General features: G+C 36.8%; 1 protein-coding gene across 1 annotated transcript in view; it reads left to right on the top strand.

Moving 5' to 3' along the window:
* Positions 1 to 24,791, top strand: part of KCNH5 (potassium voltage-gated channel subfamily H member 5) — a 354,554-nt gene that overhangs the window by 25,673 nt on the left and 304,090 nt on the right. The window contains exons 2-4 of the mRNA XM_049899538.1: positions 1,143 to 1,266; positions 14,478 to 14,584; positions 22,261 to 22,389. Of these exons, the coding sequence (XP_049755495.1) occupies positions 1,143 to 1,266; positions 14,478 to 14,584; positions 22,261 to 22,389 (360 nt within the window). The remainder of the gene's footprint in view (positions 1 to 1,142; positions 1,267 to 14,477; positions 14,585 to 22,260; positions 22,390 to 24,791) is intronic.

Raw genomic sequence — 24,791 nt, 5'->3', positions numbered from 1 at the left:
ACTCAGTCTGGTGGAGGCCATGGTAGATGTGGTCCATCAGATCTTTGGACTAATCTTTCCCTTATGAAAAGATATAACTTTTTGAGAGCAAAGTTGTGTTTTGTTAATCTATATTCTATCCCTTTGTCTGACCCAGAGCAGTGCTTTTTTTACATTGTAGCTACCTAGTACATGTTGAATAGAATAGTTACTCAATGAAGACCGGCAGTGACTCAGGGCTTAAGTTTTTTTATCCATAAATTCATTTCTCGTTTTAGTACATTACCCTTAATGTGAATTCAAGGAGTTATTTTTAAGATAGATTTTTGAATGTTTTAAAATATAATATTCCTTAAAAAAACTCATTTTTTATTGTTTTGCTCTTTATTTTACTATTTAATATATTTATCATGTGATCTACAAATATGGTAAAGTGTTGCTTAAATCAATTGGATTTTCAGTCAAGTCTGATACCCCAAAATATAATTTTTTATATTAACTTTTAGGCATAAAAGAATCTATTTTTCCATGCGAAATAAAGCAGCGATGTCTCTTTTATTTAGAGTGCTGGTAGTTTCCAAATTCTGTATGTATGTGGTTGGAAATAACAATTTTGGATCATTTTATTGGAAAAAGAAAAGACTCTTTAATACTATTTAAAATCAGACTTCTCAAGATCAGTCTAATTGCAAAAAAATTGTCCCATCATATCAAATTTATATTAATAGACTTTTTCAAGGGGTTATCCAATTTGCCTCTTATCAAGTTCAACATTCTTTTTTTTTTGTGAAGTGACTATAGCCCTACTCTTAATAAATTAATCTGTTTTAAATGTAATTATTTTAGTAGTTAGCTTTTATTCAGTAATAACCATGTTTTGTTTTGATAGCTTAGGGAATACTTGAATGCAAAGGGGTGTCGTAAATTGGCTTCTTCTAAGTGAAGTTTTTAGTTTGTATACAAATCTTGTATTTGTTGCAGGCTTCGTTTGATGATCATACTAAACTGATTATGTCAGTTTCAAAGTAGGCTATGTTATTTGTACCACAACAAACCATAGTTGCATTTGTCCATCTTTATGAATCTGCATTTTTGATTATTTGAAAGAAGTACCTGGTTAAATGAAGCGAAGTAACTTCCTTTCCCCTCCTTTTTTTCCTTAGAATCAAGTTTCTTACTGGGAAACGCCCAGATTGTGGACTGGCCTGTGGTTTATAGTAATGATGGTTTTTGTAAACTCTCTGGCTATCATCGAGCTGACGTCATGCAGAAAAGCAGCACTTGCAGGTAGGTAACAGAAGAGCCCAGAAATCTTTTCTGAAATTTAATTAAATGTTGAATGTGGTTAAAGGGCTAAACATACATAAACTCACACCTAAAAACTGTAGGGTAAAATCATGTTAGAATATTAAGACGATTAAATTGCCAATGGAAATACATAGCTAAGAGTCGTTGATGAGAACCTCTACAAGCAAAAAGGTTTCTGTGTATCTGTGAGTGCATTCATTCATTCAAAACTTTTTTTTTTTTTTTGAGTGCCTACTATAAGACAGAAACTATTCTTGATGCTAAGTGGTCAGAGAAGTACCTTACATCATGAACCACTGATGGCATCAATACACCTGGAGCAACTAAAATTCTCTTGAATGAAGTACAGGAAACAACCCCCCAACCAAGTGTAACGTGTGGTTCATGTGCATTTGAAGAACAGCAGATGAACTGCTTCCATCCTGTGTGAATTATTCATACTTTGTAATGGTATTGTACCATCACCATTTCCTTTGGTTTGTGTAAAACAGAATCTGACATTTATTTATAACGATTCTTTTAAAAAGATGTCATTTCTGTGAGATTAAAGAGAGTACTAAGAAAAAAGGGACCAGAAAAAAGAAACAGAAGTGTGTGTATATATATATATATATGGAAATAATTTAGAACCTAAAGCTTTTTCACGATATTTTTGTTAGACCAGATGAAAATATTTTCCCCTTATGAGTTAATTTTTCTTTAAACTCTTACATCAGCACTAAAGTCATGCTATTTTAGAACTACAAGGGATCTGATTTTCTTTATTCTAGTCCAAATCCTTTGTGTTACAGACGAGAAAACTGAGGTAGAGCTATGTTAAGGAACTCGATCAAGGCCATACTGCAATTTATCTTTTTCTACATATTTATTCCAGGAGCATTATATACGTATACACATAGGCTGTTCATAAAAAGCATTTTAAAAGCAATATATGTATGATTATTCTGATTTTTTTTAACTGGTGTATCTGTAGCTTTTCTCTCTTCCTGTGTAAATATATAAAGACTTTTGAATGTGAAAGACACGGAAAGAAAGAGGAAAGAAGAAAATTGTATATATGCATTTATTAATACAGAGCTAGCATCTAAAAGCTATCGTAGTATTTTGGAATCACCGAATTCCAGTTGAATGCGGAGATAAATCATATGACAGAATAGCCTTGTAAAGAATTCAAAGACTGTTACCGATCTTAAAAATGATAAGTTTTAAACAAATGTAAAAGGATAAGCTACAAACCAACAAACTTCAGTTTATATGAAAGAATGCTGTTTATGACACTGTACATGTCCGGAAAAAAGAATCATCTTTATTTACGGATGAATTTAAGTCAATAGGTTTTATGTGGCAACTGGGTAAATGATTACATGTCCTAATTTTTAACATATTCAAATGTGAACTGTTTTACAAGAAAATAAGGAAAAAAATCACTAGTTTTTTTTTTTTTTTTTAATAGCATCAAGGGGCTAAGATTTATTTCCGCTCTTCTCTTTTTCCTTCTTTGTCCCTCTCACCCCTGCCCAGTTTGGTCTAAGTGCACGGAATGAAATTAAACATATTCCTTAGTTTGTCACAGTATTACTGTTGCTCTGGGCAGAGTCTCTTTATTTTATATTATTTCTTCTCCCTTTAATCCCATCCCTATACCCCCTACCATAGTTACTCATTCTGGTGTGTTTGTTGTATGTCTTCCTAATCCATCTTCCATTTGTTTATTAAATATGTATATTCTTAAAAACTGTGTAATATTTTTATATGCGTGTTTTCAAGCCCTATATAATTCGTATTGTTCAGTGAAATTTATGATTTCTTACTCTTTCCACTCAGTGTTTTGATTTTGAGGCATCTACATGAAAATCCATCTCATTACGCCTGACCGTTGCATAGCATTCCCGTGTGGACGCACCCTGCGTTTTATTTATCCATTCTGCTGGTTGTGGAATCCAGGTTCCCATACCTTGAGACCACAAATGATTTGGAGAGAATCATCATCACCCAGAACTTCTTGTGTGAGATGTTTTCTTTGCTCTGTGCCCAGAAGTGGGCTTGCTGGAGAGTAGGATGTGCACCGAGTTTGTAAATAAACTGCTGTCAGATGGTTTCCAAGCTCATCAGCTGTGTGTGAGGCTCTCTGTTTCCCACTTCCTTGCTAAATTATAATGGTATCTAAATTTCTGTTTTTTTAAAAATCAGTTGTGTACTTTGTGGCGTCTCATTTTTGTTTAAGCTAAGATTTCAGAAGGTGTTCTTATGATACTTCAAGTTTCTTAACAATTTCAAATCTAGTCCATCTTATTGCCTAATAACTGCAATTTCAAGCCTTTGGACTCTTTTGCTATTTATTGGAGGAAACTAAAAATTGTGCATGTTTAGAGGAGTTTATAGGTTTTGGGAGAATGGTATTCAAAACATATGATCTTATTTGATGATGCTAGGCTGCCCTGATAGTCAAGACATATGTTATGTAGGAATCACTTTAGAATTTTACCTTTGTTAACCTGAAGCTTTTAAAAGCCTATCCTGCTAGAATTTTTTTAGGATAGAGGGGTGAGAAGAGCAATCGCGTAGGTAGAGAGAACCGAGGAGTAAATGATGTTCTGAAATTTCATTTTTTTTTTTTTATTCTGGAAAGCCCGTTAATGATCCTTTACATAAGCTATCAAATTAGACAATGAAGCAGAGATACTAAAAGACGCTTTATTGGATGTATTTCACAAGCAGTTTTATTAACACAGGATAATCTCAGCAGCCAAAGAGAGCGCATTACTTATGATGGATGTCAGTCCGTCTGGTTTCCTTTGGCTGAGGGATCTGCTTCTGTCAGTGGCACTGAGCATCAGTGTGGCAGGGCACAGGTGCCTCAGGGATGTCTGTCTTCAGACGTTAGAGATGTCCAGCACACTTCTTTGTTTCTCTAAATTGTGTGTCATGGGTCTACCACTTATAACTATATCTAAATCCTTTTAAGCCCATATAAATTAATGGATTGTGAAACCTTTTGGTTACTATCCACAGGATAAAGTAATGCTTTTGATTTATTCCAAAATTACCCCTTTCAGATTTTGGAAGCTGTGCTCTTGTTTGTTTGTAATATCTCCTGTTCACACTTTTGAAGGCTTTCTTTTGTTTGATCCCTTGACAGATCTCAGCTCACCCTTGCGTTAACTGTTATAATGATTCTATCGTGCTGATCCTGAGCTGGAGACCACGTTTATCAACTACATTAAGTCAGTGTGTGTTGTTGCTTTGATGAGCATTTGCTAGTGTGGAAACTACAGCTTGTACATAATATTGTTCTTTACTAGTAATGATTGAATGTTTGTGGTGTTTTAATCCAGGAACATTGTTGACATTTGGAGATTAAGACAGGTTGGTGGTACTGATGATTTAGGTTTTTTGTTTTTTTCAAAATTTGTAAGATGCCTTTCCCCCTTGGAAGTCAAACAACATTAGAGTCATCCTTACTGTTAGGGATCATCAAGAGACTTGTTTGTGAGATTTTGATGGCAGAACAATCAATCCAAGAATAAATAAATCCTGCTATAAACCAAAACCACCTGGCTTCTAAGGTTTTCTAGGGCTGAAGACACATGAGAAATATACTGCCAAATCTCAGGGAAGCTGGATATGGCCTGGGCCAGCCGCATGGAGGACTTCTCCCTTACTACCAAGACCACAACAGTCAGTTGTGTGAGAAGTGGCTAGATTATCCAGGAGCAGTCTTGTGCATCAACCTTATGAACTATGGAGGAAGAAGGAGCACAAAGACATGTATATTTCCTTCTAATACACAGTGATCCTGCCCATTAGCAAGCATAGCCAGTCTGTGTCCTAGAATTGGGGAGAAGCAAGCAATCAAGTCATCTACATCTGTGGAAAGAGATGATGGAAAAGCTCAATATCATCAGTCACGACAAGGCCAGGGGCTGACTGTGGACCAGACCTTCCCATACTCCTGTGCAAGTTCGGGTTGAAACTGAAGAAAATTAGAACAAGCCCATGAAAGCCAAAGTACAACTGTGAGTATATCCCGTCTGAATTTAGAGACCATCTCAAGAATAGATTTGACACATTGAACACTAATGACTGAAGAACAGACGAGTTGTGGAATGACATCAAGGACATCATACATGAAGAAAGCAAGAGGTCAGTAAAAAGACAGGAGAGAATGAAAAGACCTAAATGGGTGTCAGAAGAGATTCTGAAACTTGTTCTTGAACACAGACTAGCTAAAGCAAAAGGAAAGAATGATGAAATAAAAGAGCCGAATAGAAGATTTCAAAGGGTGGCTTGAGGAGACACAGTAAAGTACTATGATGACATGCGCAAAGAGCTGGAGATAGAAAACCAAAAGGGAAGAACACCTTCAGAATTTCTCAAGCTAAAAGAACTGAAGAAAAAACTCAAGCTTCGAGTTGCAATACTGAAAGATTCTATGGGGAAAATATTAAACGATCCAGGAAGCACCAAAAGAAGATGGAAAGAATATACAGAGTCATTATACCAAAAAGAATTAGTTGATGTTCAGCCATTTCAGGAGGTAACATATGATCAGGAACCAATGGTACTGAAGGAAGAAGTCCAAGCTGCTCTGAAGGCACTGGCAAAAAACAAGGCTTCAGGAATTGATGGAATCTCAATTGAGATGTTTCAACAAACAGATGCAGCGCTGGAGGTGCTCACTAATGTATGCCAAGAAATTAGGAAGACAGCTACCTTGCTAACCCACTGCAAGAAATCCATATTTATGCTTACTCCCAAGAAAGGTGATCCAACCAAATGTGGAAATTATCAAACATTATTAATATCACATGCAAGCAAAATTTTGCTGAAGATCGTTCAAAAGCGGCTGCAGCAGTATGCCAACAGGGAATTGCCAGAAATTCAAGCCAGATTTAGAAGAGGATGTGGAACCAGGGAAATCATTGCCGATGTCAGATGAATCCTGGCTGAAAGCAGAGAATACCAGAAAGATTTTTACCTGTGTTTTATTGACTATGCTAAGGCATTCGACTGACTGGATCATATGAAATTATAGATAACATTGTGGAGAATGGGAATTCTGGAACACTTAATTGTGCTCATGAGGAATCTGTACATGGATCAAGAGGCAGTCATTCGAACAGAACAAGGGGATACTGCATGGTTTAAAGTCACAAAAGGTGTGCATCAGAGCATCCTTTCCCCATACCTATTTAATCTGTATGCTGAGCAAATAATCTGAGACTCTGGACTATATGAAGAAGAACGGGGCATCAGGATTGGAGGAAGACTCATTAACAACCTGCATTATGAACATGACATGACATTGCTTGCTGAAAGTGAAGAGGACTTGAAGCACTTACTGGTGAAGATCAAAGACCACAGCCTTCAGTATGGATTACACCTTAATACAAAGAAAACCCAAATCCTCACAACTGGGCCAATAAGCAACATCATGATAAATGGAGAAAAGATTGATGTTGTCAAGGATTTCATTTTACTTGGATCCGCAATCAATACCCATAGAAGCAGCAGTCAAGAAATCAAAAGATGCATTGAATTGGGCAAATCAGCTACAAGAGATCTATTTAAAATGTTAAAAAGCAAAGTTGTCACCTTGAGGACTAAGGTGTGCCTGACCCAAGCCAGGTGTTTTGAATCACGTCATATGCATGCAAAAGCTGGACAGAGAATAAGGAAGACTGAAGAAGAATGGACACCTTTGAATTGTGGTAATGGCGAAGAATATTGAATATACCATGGATTGCCAAAAGAATGAACAAATCTGTCTTGGAAGAAGTACAGCCAGAATGCTCCTTAGAAGCAAAGACGACGAGACTGCGTCTCACATACTTTGGACGTGCTGTCAGGAGGGATCAGTCCCTGGAGAGGGACGTCATGCTTGGTAAAGTAGAGGGTCAGCAAAAAACAGGAAGTCCCTCAAGGAGATGAATTGAAACAGTGGCTGCAGCAATGTGCTCAAGCATAGCAACAATTGTGAGGATGGTGCAGGAATAGGCAGTGTTTGGTTCTGTTGTGCATAGGGTCACTATGAGTCGAAACTGACTGGACAGCACCAAACAACAACAACAAAGGAGTGAAACTGGGGTTGGGGGTCCTTCTTCTAACATCCTTAAGAAGTATTCCAGCAATAATTCAGCAGTTGTACAGCGTGTTATAATTTGCAACTTCCATGTGCATTATCTGTTTAATCTTCCTCATCTTTTGAGGTATGATTATCATCGTTTTGCTGGGAGGAGACTAAGGCTTAGAGAAGTTATGTGACTTATTTATGAATTATACAGTTTGTGAGTGATCCACCAAGTTCAGTAGTCCTTGATTACGTCATGACTGCCCAATATTATACCAGAATCGGGTCACTTTTGTGAATCCAATTTTATTTGCCTTCAAATAAAATAACAGTGCAGTTGTAGAAGTTATTTATGGAAGGGAGCTTGGTGTTCTGTCTAGGATAACAATATGAAGTTCTATAATATTTATATTGCCATTATATATTCCTTGAGAATATTCAGTAAGAGGCACAAACTCTGTAAAATTATTATATTTACAGTTTCCAAACCTGATGATTACTGTTTTTAAAACTTGGCTCCCCTCAGATTCCATTAACTACTCAAAGATTGCATTGACCATCAGCCATCCTGAGTCAGTCTTCAGGAAACCGTGGTGAAGACTTTTGACATTCACGTGTAACAAAGCCAAGCAAATAAACAAATTTGCCATACCCATAGAGAGCATGGGGCGATCGATTTAGTCAGTGGTTTGGACAACTTGGGATAGAAATATTTCATAGGTAGTTAACCTCCCGAATGCTTGCCTTGTAAGGTACATTTCAGACATTCTTTGTAGTCCATGGATTTGAAATATATTTTATTATTTAACTGCTGCATTTCACCACTTTAGGTATATATTCTGTCACTGGAAATATGTGGTATAATAAACTTAAAAGTATGAGTAGGGCATTGTAAGAAATGAAAGACTACTTTTTGAAAGTATTCAGATTGTAATAATCTGGTATTTGTTTTTTAAAATGCCTTATTTTCCTCAGACAGATGATTTTAGCATGGGGAAGGCTAACTGGAAATACAGCCTTTTCATAGTTTATTTGAGAAATTACCTGATAGTTTTCATCTTTTCCGTAGAATTTTAGCTGCGTCAGATTTGTATTTCTTTCAATAATATTTTATTGTGTTTTTGGTGAAAGTTTACAGAGCAGCTTAGGTTCCTATTCAACAATTTCTGCACAAAGTATTCAGTGACATTGGTTACATTCTTCACAACGCGTGAACATTCTCATTTCCGTCCTGACTGTCCTGTTTCCATTAATCTAGTTTTCCTTTAATCTTACCTTCTCGTCTTCATTCTAAAATAATTTTTGACCATTTGGCCTCATATAGATAATTTCTTAAAGGAGCACAGTACTCAAGGGTAATATTCTTCATTTTGTGAGACAATCTATTGTTTAGCTAAAGGTGACCTCAGTTTCGATTAAAGCTTTAAAGAGCATCTCAGGGCAATAGTCTTGGGGAGTCCTCTACTTTCAACTGATCCACTAAGTGTGGTTTTTTTTTTTTTTTGAGAGTTGGAGGTTTTGTTCCACATTTTTCTTCCATCTATGGTGGCCCTGATCAGAATGGTAGTCAGGCACCATCTAGTTCTTCCAGTCTCAGGGTAGACAAGGCCATGGTTTGTGGAGATTATTAGTCCTGTAAACCACCATATTTTTACACAAGTAGCATGCATGTTGTATGATTTTTTTTTTTTTTTTTTTTACCAGCCACGACCTTCTCCCCTCAGGTATTTTTGTAAGTTCCCTATGCTAATTTTTTACAGGAACGTGTAAAAAAAATTAGTGTAGCTTGCTTAGGAAAATACCTTGCTGAGGGATGGTTCATTTGACAAAAACAAATTCTATGTATATTATATATCTATAACAGGTGTGTTATTAGCATAAAAATATGATAGTTTCTTCTTTGAGTCTTTGGTTTGCTTTTTTTCTCTTTTGCTCCAGATGAGTAGAGACCAATAGTTGTATCTTAGATAGCCACTTGCCAGCTTTTAATACCCTAGACAGTACTCACCAAACTAGGATGTAGAACATAAACTTTGTGAACTATGTTATGCCAATTGATTGAATTGTCCCAGGAGAATATGGTCCTAAGCCTTCAAACTCAGAAAATCAATTCTACAAGGTGTTTGTTTATACAAAAGAAGTATCTGTAACTGTGCCCCCATGTGCTTTAGTATATATATGAATATATGTGCATTTATATACATGTATATGTATCCCTTACAGTATACATACATATGTAGTCACATACACATGCATATATACACGTCTGCCTTGTTGTTCTTGTTAGGTGCTGTTGAGTTGGTTCCAACTCATAGCAACCCTATGTACAACAGAACAAAATACTACCTGGTTCTGTGCCATTCTCATGATTGCTGTTATGCTTGAGCCCATTGTTGCAGCCACTATGCCAGTCCATTTCATTGAGGGTCTTCCTCTTTTTTGCTGACCCTGTACTTTACCAAGCATGATGTCCTTCTCCAGGGACTGATCCCTCCTGATAACATGTCCAATATGTAAGATGAAGTCTTGCCATCCTCGCTTCTAAGGTGCGTTCTGGCTGTACTTCTTCCAAGACAGATTTGTTCTTTCTTTTGGCAGTCCACGGCATATTCAATATTCTTCACCAACACTGTAGTTCAAAGGTGTCACTTCTTCTTTGGTCTTTCTTATACATTGTCCAGCTTTTGCATACATAGGAGGTGATTGAAAACACCGTGGCTTGGGTCAGGCACACTTTAGTTCTCAAGGTGATATCTTTGCCTTTTAACACTTTACAGAGGTCTTTTGCAGCGGATTTGCCCAGTGCAATGTGTCTTTTGATTTCTTGACTGTTGCTTCTATGGGTGTTGATTGTGGATCCAAGTAAAATGAAATCCTTGACGACTTCAATCTTTTCTCCGTTTATCATGATGTTGCTCATTGGTCCAGTTCTGAGGATTTTTGTTTTCTTTATCTTGAGGTATAATCCATACTGAAGGCTGTGGTCTTTGATCTTCACCAGTAAGTGCTTCCAGTCCTCTTCACTTTCAGCAAGCAAGTTTGTGTCATCTGCATATCGTGGGTTGTTAATGAGTCTTCCTCCAATCCTGATGCCCCGTTCTTCTTCATATAGTCCAGCTTCTCAGATATTTGCTCAACATACATATTGAATAAGTATGGTGAAAGCATACAACCCTGATGCACACCTTTCCTGATTTTAAGCCATGCAATATCCCCTTGTTCTCTTTGAACGACTGCCTCTTGATCTGTGTACAGGTTCCTCATGAGCACAATTAATTGTTGTAGAATTCCCATTCTTCATAATGTTACCCATAATTTTGTATGATCCACAGAGTCGAATGCCTTTGCATAGTCAATAAAACACAGGTAAACATTGTTCTGGTATTCTCTGCTTTCAGCCAAGATCCATCTGACATTGGCAATGATATTCCTGGTTCCGTGTCCTTTTCTGAATTCTGGGAGTTCCCTGTCGATGTATTGCTGCAACTACTTTTGAATGATCTTCATCAAAATTTTACTTGCATGTGATATTAATGGTATTGTTTGATAATTTCTGCATTCTGTTGGATCACCTTTCTTTGGAATAGGCAGAAGTAATGCATGTCTTCCAGTTGATTGGCCAGGTATCTATCTGTCTTCCAAATTTATTGGCATAGATGAGTGAGCACTTTTAGCCCTGCATTGGTTTGTTGAAATACCTCAACTGGTCTTCCGTCAATTCCTGGAGTCTTGTTTTTCACTAATCTCTTCAGTGCAGCCTGGACTTCTACCTTCAGTACCATTGGTTCTTGATTATATGCTACCGCCTGAAATGATTACTGTCAACCAATTCTTTTTTGTACAGTGACTCTGTATTCCTTGTATCTCCTTTTGATGCTTCCTGTATCCTTCGGTATTTTGCCTATAGAATTCTTCACTTTTGCAATTTGAGGCTTGAATTTCTTCTTCAGTTCTTTCAGCGTGAGAAATGCCAAATGTGTTCTTCCCTTTTGGTTTTCTAACTCTAGATATTTATGCACATCATTATAATACTTTACATTGTCTTCTTGAGCCACCCTTTGAAATCTTTTGTTCAGCTATTTTACTTCATCATTTCTTCTGTTTGCTTTAGCTACCCGATGTTCAAAAGCAAGTTTCAGAGTCTCTTCTGATATCCATTCTGGTCTTTTCTTTCTTTCCTGTCTTTTTAATGATCTTTTGCTGTCTTCATGTATGGTGTCATTCCATAACTTATCTGGTCTTCGATCATTAGTGTTCAATGCATGAAATCTGTACTTGAAATGGCCTCTAAATTTAGGTGGAATATACTCAAGGTTGTACTTGTCTCTTATGCACTTGTTCTAATTTTCTTCAGCTTCAACTTGAACTCGCATATGAGCAATTGAAGATCTGTTCTGCAGTCAGTCCCTGGCCTTGTTCTGACTGATGATATTGAGCTTTTCCATTATCTCTTTCCACAGATGTACTCAATTTGATTCATGTCTATTCCATTGGGCGAGGTCCATGTATACGGTTGCTGTTTATGTTGTTGAAATAAGGTATTTGCGATGAAGAAGGCATTGGTCTTGCCAAATTCTATTATATGATCTCTGGCACCGTTTCCATCACCAAGGCTGTATTTTCCAACCACTGATCCTTCTTTGTTTCCAACTTTTGAATTCCAATTTCCAGTAATTCCAGTAATTATCAATGCATTTTATTGCATGTTCCATCAATTTCAGACTGCAGAAGTTGGTATAAATCTTCAATTTCTTCATCTTTGGCCTTAGTTGATGCATAAATTTGAATAATAGCCATATTAACTGGTCTCCCTTGTAGGTGTATGGATATTATCCCACCACTGACAGTGTTGTGCTTTATAATAGACCTTGAAATGTTTTTTTGAAGATGAATGCAACACCATTCCTCTTTAATTTTTCACTCCTAGCATAGTAGACCAGGTGATTGTTATATTCAGAATGACCAATACCAGTCCATTTCAGCTCACTAATGCCTAGGATATCTATGTTTGTGCATTCCATCTCATTTTTGATGATTTTCAATTTTCCTAGATTCATACTTTGTATGTTCCATATTCCTATTATTAACAGATGTTTGTAACTGCCTTTTCTCGGTTTGGGTCATACTGCATCAGCAAATGAAGGTCTCAAAAACCTGACTCCACTCATGTCATTAAGGTCTACTCTACTTTGAGGAGGCAGCTCTTCCTCAGTCGTCTTTGGAGTGCCTTCAAACCTGAGGGACTCCTCTTCCAGCACTATATCAGACAATTTTCCACTGCTATTCGTAAGGTTTTCACTGCCTAATTTTTTTTCAGAAGTAGACTGCCAGGTTCTTCTTTCTAGTGTGTCTTCATCTGGAGGCTCAGCTGAAACCTGCCTACCATCTGTAACCCTGCCAATATTTGAATATTGATGGCACAGCTTCCAGCATAACAGCAACACACAAGGCCTCACAGTACGACAAACTGACAGATTCATGTGGCACATGTATGCCTACATACGTACAAATATATTTGCACATATATTTTTTGGTGGTTTTTGCAAAATTTTATGTGCTATAAGAGTTATTACCAAAAGATTCTTTGTGTGTGTGTGTGTGTGTGTGTCTTAGTGACATCATTTATCTTGGTCAAGCTGTGCACACTTCACCCTTGTTCAGTGTTATCTTTCCTATCAACAAATACGACAAGTGTCTACTATCTAGACAGTGAAACCGTCTCTCCCCCACCACCCATCTTTGGTAACCACTAATAAACATTTGTTTATGTATATTTACCTATTCATGTCATTTCATAAAAGTGAAAACATACAATGTTTGTTCTTTTGTGATTGACTTGTTTCACTCAACATAATAGCCTCTGGGTTCATCCACATTGTAAGATGTTTCAGGAACTTGTTTTCTTTATTGTTGAGTAGTATTCCGGAGCCCTGGTGGCACAGTGGTTAAGAGCCCCACTGCTTACCAAAATCCACCAGGAGACCCTATGAGGCAGTTGTACTGTGTCCTTGGTAGCATTGCTCTGAGTTGGAATTGACTTGATGGCACTGGGTTTGGGTTTGGAGTCGTATTCCATTGTATGCATGTACCACATTTTACTTATCCAGTCATCCATTGATGGACACTTCGGTTGTTTCCATCCTTTTGCTAATGTGAATAGTGCTGTGATGAACATAGTTATACATATGTCTGTTCTTGTCACTTCTATTAGATCCCTAGAGTATATACCTAGGAATGGAATTGCTGGGTCACGTTTTTCACCTGTGACACCATCTCTGGGATATCTTCATCCTCTTCATCACAATCATTTTTCTTATTTATGTTGATAAGCTCACCTTCACTAAGTCCCTTTGGCTGCATATTTAGAGTCTTCCAAATGGCAATAATGCCAACATTTCCATAGTCATCTCTTTCTTATATAACTTCATTTATGTTTGATTTGAATTTCACTTCCAGCATTGTCATTTTTAATTTCTTTGCTGCACTTTCATCTTTGTTGGCTAGTTCTTGCTTTCAGTGATCAGTTTTCATAAAATATCACATGAGTTTGTCACTGTGAGATATGGAAGCAACACAGCTGCCTGCTTTGCTGTCTGTGTATGAACGGAATAACAGATATGCAATGATCAATCACCAACAGACTTGAAAAAAGTGGCGTTACTGGTCAGGATCATGATGAGCATGTTATTGGCTAATGATTTGTGAATAGAAGATTAACCATGAAATTTATATTCTGTGGAATTACTCACAGTTAATATACTGTGGAACTGAAATTTGGACTATGTTGTTGGGAAAGTGGTGTTATTTAAATGAACCACGCTAACTGAAATCCATGCATGTCACAACTGCGTAAAGGGAAGATTGCCTGTCCTTGTGTGTGTATATGTGTATGTATGTATGAAGTAACTATTAATGCAAGTTTTTTGCAAACAGTTCAACAATCATGTGGTACCATGATTAAAATGTGGTTTAAATATTTCAGTTCATTTTGTGGGGACAATATTAATTTTTCTAACCAGATTTGAATACTAAATAAAACAAAGACTACTATGTAATTTTATGTAGCATTTAAAAAGCAACACAAAACTGAAATGAATTGTTTTGGTTTTTTTTCTTCCAGTTTTATGTATGGGGAATTGACTGACAAGAAGACCATTGAGAAAGTCAGGCAGACTTTTGACAATTATGAGTCAAACTGCTTTGAAGTTCTTCTATACAAGAAAAACAGTAGGTATCTAAATTACCAGTAAGATGTGCCAGCTCTTTGTTAATGTTATGGTTTAATAAGTGGTAGTTGAACTATAATATAGAGAGAATATGAAACTCTTATTGTTTCTTCTCTTGGCAGAGGTGGGGGATGCTAGCGAAATTAGATAACAAAATTAATAAATAATTCCATCTATAAAAAGCAATCTTTTGAGGAATGGAAGAAAAATATGGTATATTTTAAATGTAACTATCTTTTTGTGTCAGACAGCAAAATATTTTGTAAGTAATACTTATAATAATGTTTCCATTATATGACATCAACTAAAATCATAGAGAAATATTTTTTTCCTACTTGTGATTATAGGAAAAGGTGATTGCTGTCAGTGGGTATGTGTGGTCATGTTTCTACACGGTAGTAGGTAACATGTGAACATATGGTATCTACTTGAGAGGAATCTTTACCAATATTGCCTTTTGCTAGATCTCAGACTGTCTCGTGTGGAAGGCTAGTGGAAGTAGTCATTACTTTCAGAATGGGCCGTTACGTCTGGTAACTTTTTATTTATTGCTATGAGCTGTTCTTCAGGATGGGGTTTATGAGTGCATTATATACTCAAATAAGATCTCATGATGTAGACTCTCCATCAAGGTTTGGGGGGTAGGGAAACAAACGACGAAGCTAGTACAGTCATCACCTAAGTCCACCTTCCTAATTCACTTTCTTCAGTCATCTACTCTTGTCTCTCTTTTCTGCTTCCCCAAATTTTCCTTTCTTTCTTTATTTAAATCAACAGTCGCTTCATAAGATGGATCAATTTATTTGGTATTAATAGTCAATGATACCAGAGCTCACTATTGACTTCAGTGGAAATCGATGGGTACTAAACTCTCCCCAGTTTGCATTCTGACTTCAACAAGAAACATGTACTCCGTGATCAATGGCTGCTGGATCTTGTGGAGCAAAATAGCTTCTGCATTTCACTGCAAACATTTGTTTTCTACGGAATGTTAGGAATTGATACTAGGTTTCTCTTTTTACTAATAACCTATCAAAGGGCTAACAGTAACCACAGGGATTGCTTTGGAGTAGTGCACTTGGTAATGAGAACATTTGTCTTTAGTGGTTTTACCTAGGAATGTCTTATTATCTTTCATTTTAGAATCAAGGCCAAAGTGGCATCTCTGTCTGAATTCAGAGCCAAATGTTGGGTTGGCGTGTCACCCAGAAGGCAATTTATTCTAAGTGATCAGCTCTGCCCTCTGCAAGAGAAAAGGCAGGATGTAGGTTCTCTGGGTCTTTTCCATCGGGTCCAAATACACACTGAATACTCATAGTAGACCTATATGCCAAAACCTCTTCATTTTCAGATAAATTTGTTATTCCTTAAAGGATTAGGTATGAATCCCAGACTTAGCAAGCAATTTAAGGATATTCCATATTACCGAATATTACTGAGGCCATTCACCCTGACATTTAGACAGAATAAACAAATCTTTGCCTGATTTTAAAACATCAAACTAAGTCCTTAGTGTCTGAATTTCTTGGAAATACCTTAGAGAAATTTCAGTTTTGCTTATTTCTTTAAACCATGTTAGCAGTAACCTGAATTTTACATTTCCAAAAATCTCCTTGCAGGGTGCACATGGGTGGTCAGGTACTTTGCTTAATTTAGTGGCTTGAAATAATTATATTACCTTTGTTTAGGCCTCTCTGGTATTTTCAGGCCCTGGTGACACAGTGGTTAAGTGCTAGGTGGCTAACCTAGTCAATAGGAAATACACCCCATAGCACTATAGATTGAAACTCATATCTCCTTTCTATGTAATATCTACTTTATTTTTTTGCTTTAATGTGAAGCATAGGTATTGTCCACGTACTATAATGGAATTTTATGTTTAAATAAACAAGGAAAACAAACAAACAAACAAAGCCATTGCTATCCAGTCAATTACGACTCATAGCGACCCTATAGGACAGAGTAGAACTGCCCCATAGGGTTTCCAAGGAGTGTCTGATGGATTCACACTGCTGACCTTTTGGTTAGCAGCTGAGCTCTCAACCACTGTGTCACCAGGGCTCGATTTAAAAATTAGTTCCTTAAAAATTTTGTAAATATTTAGGTGAAAAACTTTTGAACATTAACCGAACCTCCAAAAGTGTATTTTTGTGAATTTTCCCCCCCTGGGAAATTTTATGTATGTATTTTTTTATACACTTAATTTTTTAGAGCAGTTTTAGGTTTACAGAAAAATTATACAGAAAGTTCCCATATAGTTCTCCTCTCTGCACAGATTCTCATATTATTAAATCTTAAATTGGTGTGCTATGTTTGTTATAAGGGTGAACCAATATTGATACAATATTATTAACTAAAGTCCACAGTTTACATTAGGGTTCACTCTTTATGTTGTATAGTTATGGGTTTTGACAAATGCATAATGTCATGTGTGCATCATTACAGTATCATGCTGAATATTGTCACTGCCCTTAAAATGTCCTGTGCTCCACTTATTCGTCCCTTCCTCCCTCCCACTAAACCCCTGGCGACCACTGTTATCTTTACTATTTCTATAATTTTGCCTTTTCTAAATGTCATTAAGTTGAAATCCTACAGTATATAGCTTTTACATAATATAAAATCCTACAGTATATAGCTTTTACATACTCTGTCCTATAGGGTCGCTGGGTTTTTTTTTTTTTTCTTTCACTCAGCAATATGCATTTAATTTTCCTCCATGTCTTTCTTAACTTGAGAGCTTATTTCTTTTTACCGCTGAATAATGCTCCATTGTATGGATGTATCACAGTTTATCTGTTCACCTATTGAGGGGCATCTTGGTTGTATCTAAGTTTTGGCAATTATGAATAAAGTTGCTATAAATACATATGGTCAGGCTTTTATGTGGACATAACTTTTCTCATTTGGGTAAATACCCAGGGGAGATATTGTTGGATCAGGTGGTAAACCTATGTTTAGCTTTGCAAGCAACTGCCAGACTGTCTTCCAAAGTGGTTGTACCATTTTGCGTTCATACCAGTAATGAACTAAAGTTTCTTCTGTTCCACATCTTTGTCAGCATTTGGTGGTGTCAATGTTTTGAATTTTAGCCATTCTAGTAGCTCCCTAGTGGTATCTCATTGTTGTTTTAATTTGCAGTTTCCACATAACATAAAATGTTGAGCATCTTTTTATATGCCATTTGGTTATTTTTTTGGTGAGATGCAGATCTTTTGTAACTGGGTTGTTTTCTTACTGTTGAACTTGAACAGTTCTCTACCAGATAAGTGTTTGGTAAATATTTTCTTCCAGTCTGTGATTTGTCTTTTTGCAGAGAAGTTTTTAATTTTAATAAAGTCCAACATCAATTTTTTTCTTTCATGAGTTATGCTTTTGGTGTTGTACCTAAAAAGGCAGTGCTAAGTTCAAGGCTACCTAGATTTTCTCCTATGTTTTCTTCTAGAAGTTGTATAGCTTTGCATCTTACATTTAGGTCTGTGATCCATTTTGAGTAAATTTTTATGAAAGATGTAAGTTCTATGTCTAGATTCAGTTTTTTGCATGTGTTATGTCCAATTGTCCAGTCCCATTTGTTGAAAAGACTATCCTTTCTCCATTGAATTGCCTTTGCTCCTTTGTCAAAGGTCAATTGACTGTATTAGTGTGGGCACAGTGGTTAAGTGCTCAGCTGCTAGCAAAAAAGATTGGCAGCTTGAATCCTCCAGCCACTCCTTGGAAACCCTGTGGGGGCACTTCTACTCTGCCCTGTAGGGTCGCTATGAGTCGGAATTGACTTGACAGCAACGGGTTTCATTTTGATTTGGTTTATTTCTTTGCTTCCTATTCTGTTCTTGGTCTTTTGCCTTTCCCTATAAACTTTAGGGTCAGGTTGCAATATCCACATAATAATTTGCTGGGATTTTGATTGGGATTATGTTGACGCTGTAGATTGGGTTGTAACTTTTTTTTATGTTACAAAGAAGAAATCATGCCTGTAGAATACAGCCTGGAAATGCCTGAATGCCAAGTCCTCCCAACACTTCCATTAAGTAATTAGGTTAAACACCATTTTACAAATGGGGAAATTGAAGTTCTTATTTCACATGTGCCATGATTGGCATTTCAGTTTGCAGTCTCTATTCTTTAGGTCCAGTGCTCTGACTAGCAGGGGCCTGTTTCTACTGTAGGGAAAGAAATTGTAGCTCTGGGTGATGATTTAAAATGGCTCATTCTGTCTACACACAGGAAGATCTGTGACTGAGGGAACCACTCGAAGTAATCAATGTCATGGCGCTGCTCTATGTTTCCAGCAACAGGCCTCTCTGCCTAACCATCTCAGACTCACTGCCCCCCAAACCTCAAATCCAGAATGGAAAGGATTTTTTTTTTTTTTAAACCAACCATCTGGTAAATATTCAGCTTACTAGTGGAAGTCTGACCCTGTGTCCCAGCTTGGGAAAAAATCTACCATGGTATCTGAAAGCAATTTTGAAGACAGTGCTCTGGCTCTATGCCAGAATTTTAAAACTTGCTGTTTTCATAGAGAGTCACGAAGTCTAACATCATCTCTTTCTGTGCAGGTTTCTAAAAGACCTTGGAAAACTACTTATTTTTAATGCCCTTTTCTCTTTGTTTATGACCCTTCTGCCTTCATTGACAAGCTCACTGTGTTGGAACAGCCGTAGGTCATGTATCTGCTAGCGGCTGCATCTGTTGATGTGTAAAATTGTGCCCATCACTCACAGTTCCTGGGCACACTGTTTAAAATAAGAAAAAGAAAACCAAGAACAAACCTCTTTGGGAGATGGTACAATTGTTTTCACAGTACCTGTCTCATCCTGCACTCATTATGCAAAGGGCCATATCCTTGGGGTTGCAAAGGACCTGGGTGTCAGAGCTGGATATTCTCACAGAAAATTCTTCTCTCTAATGCTCTGATCTCTTGAGTCCAGCGGTCAAGTATAAATGGCAAATTCTCCTTTGTGGTAGCATTAAACTAAACCAAACCCACTGCCGTCGAGTCAATTCTGACTCGTAACGACTCTGTAACATTAGGTGATTTTTTTTTTTTTCTTGGTCACAGGTAGGAAGGTGCTGCTTCTTTGGTTTTTAAGAAGCCAGTAAAAGTCTGTTCACTCTCACCTAGAGACTGTTTAATAGCTGCACATTTCACTCCCCAAATCCCAAACCTAGCAAAAACATTTATGTTTTTCAGGTAGAATATTTGAAGGGGCTTCATTGCAGTGTGGCTTGGAGAAAATATGATATTTTACAATGTGGAACCCAAAGTCAGCTTTCTTACATTTCTTTTACAGCCAATAATTCCTCAAAAAAAAAAAAAAAAAAAAAAAAAATCTGCTTACAACTTCCTTGCTGCCATCTTCATCTAATTCTGAGAAAGGGAGCTTATTTGACATGTCAGTTTCTGACTATCCAAATCTTAAGCCTTGAATTCTTTGAAACCCTGTGTCCTCTGGTGTCTGCAGGAGCCATTATTTGAAGGACGAGATGACAGAGTCCAGCCTCATGCTTTGAGTGAGAGAGATAGGAAGCAGTGGTTTGTGAAAATGCCTGAGACTCTCAAGGACTAGGGACATCTTTTTTTTTTTTTTTCCTTTAAAGTTGCTTCAGAAGTTTTAGGTAGGGCTCTGTGTACATCAGGCATCAAGTGTTGATGACCTTCTCTTTTCCGTGATGTAGGGGAATGCAGTTGAAGCCATAGAGCCTGCCATCTTACCAGTGATAGAGCCTTGTGATTGAGACAGCATTTCAGATGTTACTCCAAGAGGAATATTTATCAGGGTGTCAGGCAGGCTGTTGCAGTTAATTGGAAACAACTACGTACTCTCAAAATGGTAAGATGAGAGTAGCAGATAAGAGAGGTCATACTTGGGAAGCCTGTCAAAGAGAAAGCTGGTGAGAGCAGCATTTGTCTAGGGACCCAGACCTAAAAGTGATGCTGGAGTTATTCAAGTAGCAAGATTGCCTTTGAGCTCCTGAGTCTCTGCTAATATTAGCAGCACCCCACTGTGACAGGGCTATTAAGACAACAATAAAAATATTGCTCATAGCTGCCAGTTAGTAAATACTCCCAGTAAGCTGGTTATTATGCTAATTCATTTTAACTAATCCTTATAATGGACTTGTGAGATATGGTACTATTATTATCCCCATTATACAGATGACAAAACTGAGGCTCAGAAAGGTTAAGTAATTTGCCCAGTGTCAGGTCATTAATAAGTAGCAGAGTCAGGATTAGAATCTGTATCTGTCTCATTCCTAAACCTCCTCTATTAACTATTTACTTCTTGAACTGAGAAATATCTATTCAGTCATTGATGAATATGGTATGTAATCAAGAGGTACAATATGTGTCTTAAATGGAATCTTGTTTTGTTCTGTGGTCTCTTTGGTGCTGAAATAAGACCTAAAGCTGCTCTTTCTGTCACCCTTTGGAACTGCTGTCTCTTCACGGCTGTGCCAACTTCTGTTACCCTGAGAACTTTCACTTATCTTGTTGATCCAAGACCTTCTTATATTTCTACATTCAATGCCTTCCCACCTACACAAGTGAGATGTGATGAAAGAAAAAATTCACTCCCTTCCTTACGTGTCTACTTCTATCTTTCCTGCGTCCTTAAGCAAATAACATGGGCTGCTCTTGGCTCTTCATTTACACAGGAAAGTTTTTCCAAACTTCGCTGTTTTCCCACCATGACACTCCTTCCTTCTCAACATTCAAACTCTTTGGCCTGTCCTCAGTCATTTCCAGCTGAGCTGTTGGAACCTACTTATGACTCTTTATATCTTTCAACCTAATGCCATCAACAATGTGGAAAACAAAGTCAACTTTCCTGCATTTCTTTTATGCCAATAATTCCTTTAAAAGTATCTGCTTACAACCTCCTTGCTGTTCTTCAATTACTTCTGAGAAAGGAAACTTTTTTGCAAGTACCCCTCCCCGACTATGTCTATCATTTCCACCATGTATTTTACCAGGTTCTGTAGAGCTCTTAGGCAAGGCTTATAATTCCCTTGGTGATCTCCCACCTCACTCCTAGCATTTTGTTTAAATGCTGTATCCTGGAGAAAACTTCTGTTCACTTACCAAGACAATGTTTTTCTTCACCTATGCCTACTTCCAAACTTGCTTCCGTGAAACCTAGCATAGCATGGAAGTCAAACTAAATGAAGGATGACAGAAAGTCAAAATAAATCAAGGCATAAGGAGTAAAAAAAAAAAAAAAAAAGGAAATCCAGAGAAAACCAGATCTTGCTTAATTTTGGATGAGGTGCGGTTTTTTTTAAAAAGAAATACCATTTCAACTTAATAACAATAACAACAAATTGGTTATCATTGAATGCAGTAATTATAAAAAAAAAAAAATTTTTTTTTTTTTAACCTTGTTTGCCAGGTACTAGAATAGATTCTGAGTATATAACGCTGAAATGACACCCTGTGCTTTACATTAGAATTTCGATATTTTGACTTGAAATTTATGCTTATCAATTTTTGAACAACCAATAGTTGATACAAAATTAGAGGTTTAAAAATTTTTTGCAGCAATTAAAATACTGTTGTTTTGGTACTAATTATCTGGCATAGCACTTGGCAGCTGAAAGAAAAGACAGAGGCCAAACTATTTCTGAGGCTGTATCACATTCTATTGTCCTTTTTCTTTTTGTCTGTTACAGGAACCCCTGTTTGGTTTTATATGCAAATTGCACCAATAAGAAATGAACATGAAAAGGTGGTCTTGTTCCTGTGCACTTTCAAGGATATTACATTGTTTAAACAGCCAATAGAGGATGATTCAACAAAAGGTAATTTTCAATGGAATTACTCTTAAGCTGGGCCTGCCACATAAAGACGTCGTCATCATTATCATCTTCGTTTTTTAACAAAATTCACCGGTTGAACTGAAAAACATCATTTTACATTGTGGCCCTTTATTTGCTTCAGATTCATACTAGTAATCACCCAGATCCATTTTATTTCATCACGTTGTTTGAATGAAAGTAGCAAAGATGGAATAAACCAAACCAAACACCAAACCCAATGCCCTGGAGTATATTCCGACTCACAGCGACCCACCCTGTAGGACAGAGCAGATTTGTTTCCAAGGAGTGGCTGCTGGATTCAAACTGCTGACCTTTTGGTTAGCAGCCAGGCTTTTAACCACTGCACCACCAGAGCTCCAAAGATGGAAGAGTAGTTAGGTAATAATATAAGGAGCCCTGGTGGCTCAGTGGTTAAGTGCTTGCTGCTAACAGAGAGGCTGGCAGTTCAAACTCACCAGCCACTCCTCAGCAGAAAGCTGGGATGGTCTGCTTCCATAAAGATTTACAAGCTTGGAAACCCTATGGGGCAGTTCTACTCACAGGGTACCATAGGAATTGACTCCATGACAACAAAAACAATTTAAATATAATAGGGGGAATTAAGATAGGAGAATGAAATTTCATAGAGTGTTGTTAACTTAGAACCAATATAAAGGGAGGTTTCAACACTTTTTGCTGTTTTTGTTAGAAACAAAAAGTATAACAACTTATGGGATAATTTGGGTGAGGTCAGCAGTTGGAACACACCAGCTGCTCCTTGGAAACTCCATGGGGCAGTTCTACTATGTCCTTTAGGGTCGCTATAAGTAGGAATCGACTTGACAGCAATGGGTTTTGGTCTCTAAGAGAAGAGTTGATTAGAGTTTGATTAGTTGACATTTTCAAGTTACTTTTTGCCCTTTATTTCTTTGACTGTTGTAGGTAGGAAATTATCTTGGGTAGATGATCCTGGATTATGTAAAGGATAATTTTGTTGCTGAGATAGCAGCTGGCAAAATTCAAACATCTTGACTCCAATTTTCTTGACTGTAGTGTACAGGGAGACTGCTACAGAAACCAATAATCAGTGGCACGTACTTTTACCCTTTTTAAAATCTAATTTATTCTTATTTCATTCTCTCCAGTTATGTTTAGATTAGAAACTGATGTCATATTAATAGAGGCTTTCAAATACCCATAGAACTAGTCTTTATGAAATATTTTTAATAATCTCTTAGGAGACTAAAAATGAAATGCCTTCCTCTTTGCATTTGGCAAATGTTGCCTTTTCTTACTTCACAAAAAACCTGGCATAGAAGTTGTAGTCTTTCCAACTGTAATCATAACTATATAAAACATTTCATTAGATTTATTCTTTGCATATGAATTCACATATATAATATGTACTTGCTCAGTTTCTGGTAGCATCAAATTGCAAGAGGAGAAATCTTACAATGTGAAAACCATTTAAAGTATGATGTGGAATAATTTGCTTGCGAATGTTGCTAAAAATGTGATGTGTATTCAGTTATCTTCTGGAAGATAGAATATAGTGTTCACTTTTGGACCCATACTACTTGTCCCTTTGCCTTTTCACAATGAGCATGAAAACGTAGACCCAGTGCTTGGGAAATTTAGGATAAATTTAAAAGCTATTTTTGTTAGTAATATAGTCTTCTGATAGTATTTAGGTTCAATGTTCTTTTGTTTGTTTTAAAATTCATGGTGCTCCATCCAAAGACAGTGAAATACACATTCTCTCAAGTTCATATGACACACTTACCAAGATAAATCGCAATCTAGCCATAAAATATACCTTAACAAATTTTAGAGACTTGGAATCAAACGAAGTATGGTCTCAGACCACAGTGAGATTAAACTAGAAATCACTGACAAAGAGAATACTAGAAAATCCCCCAAATATATGAAAAATTTGTTGGAAATTAAACAACAGATTTCTAAATAACTCCTGAGTCAAAGAAGAAGCCTTAATGGAAATTAAATAATGTTGTGAACTAAGTGAAAATGAACATATGACTTATCAAAGTTTGTGAGGTGCCACAAAAACATTTCTTAGAAGGAAATTTATAACATGACATGCATTTATTAGAAAGAAAGAATGTTACAAAATGATACAAGGCAATAATTGAAGCTTCTGCCTTAGGAAAGTAAAAAAGAAGAGCAATCTAAAGCAAGAAGAAGAAAAGAAATAATGATTAGCGCAGAAATCAATGAAATTGAAAACAGGAAAATAGTAGAGAAAATCAGTGAAGCCAAAGGCTAGCTCTTTAAAAGATCAATAAAATTGATAAACCTCTAGCTAGGCTAAGCTAAGCAAGAAGAAAGAGAGAAGATACAAATTACCAATATTAGAAATTAAGGAGAGTTACCGTTATTGATAACCA

The sequence above is a fragment of the Elephas maximus genome, chromosome 10, assembly GCF_024166365.1.
Source record: "Elephas maximus indicus isolate mEleMax1 chromosome 10, mEleMax1 primary haplotype, whole genome shotgun sequence".
NCBI lineage: Eukaryota > Metazoa > Chordata > Mammalia > Proboscidea > Elephantidae > Elephas > Elephas maximus.
This window is presented reverse-complemented; position numbering and strand designations above follow the sequence as displayed.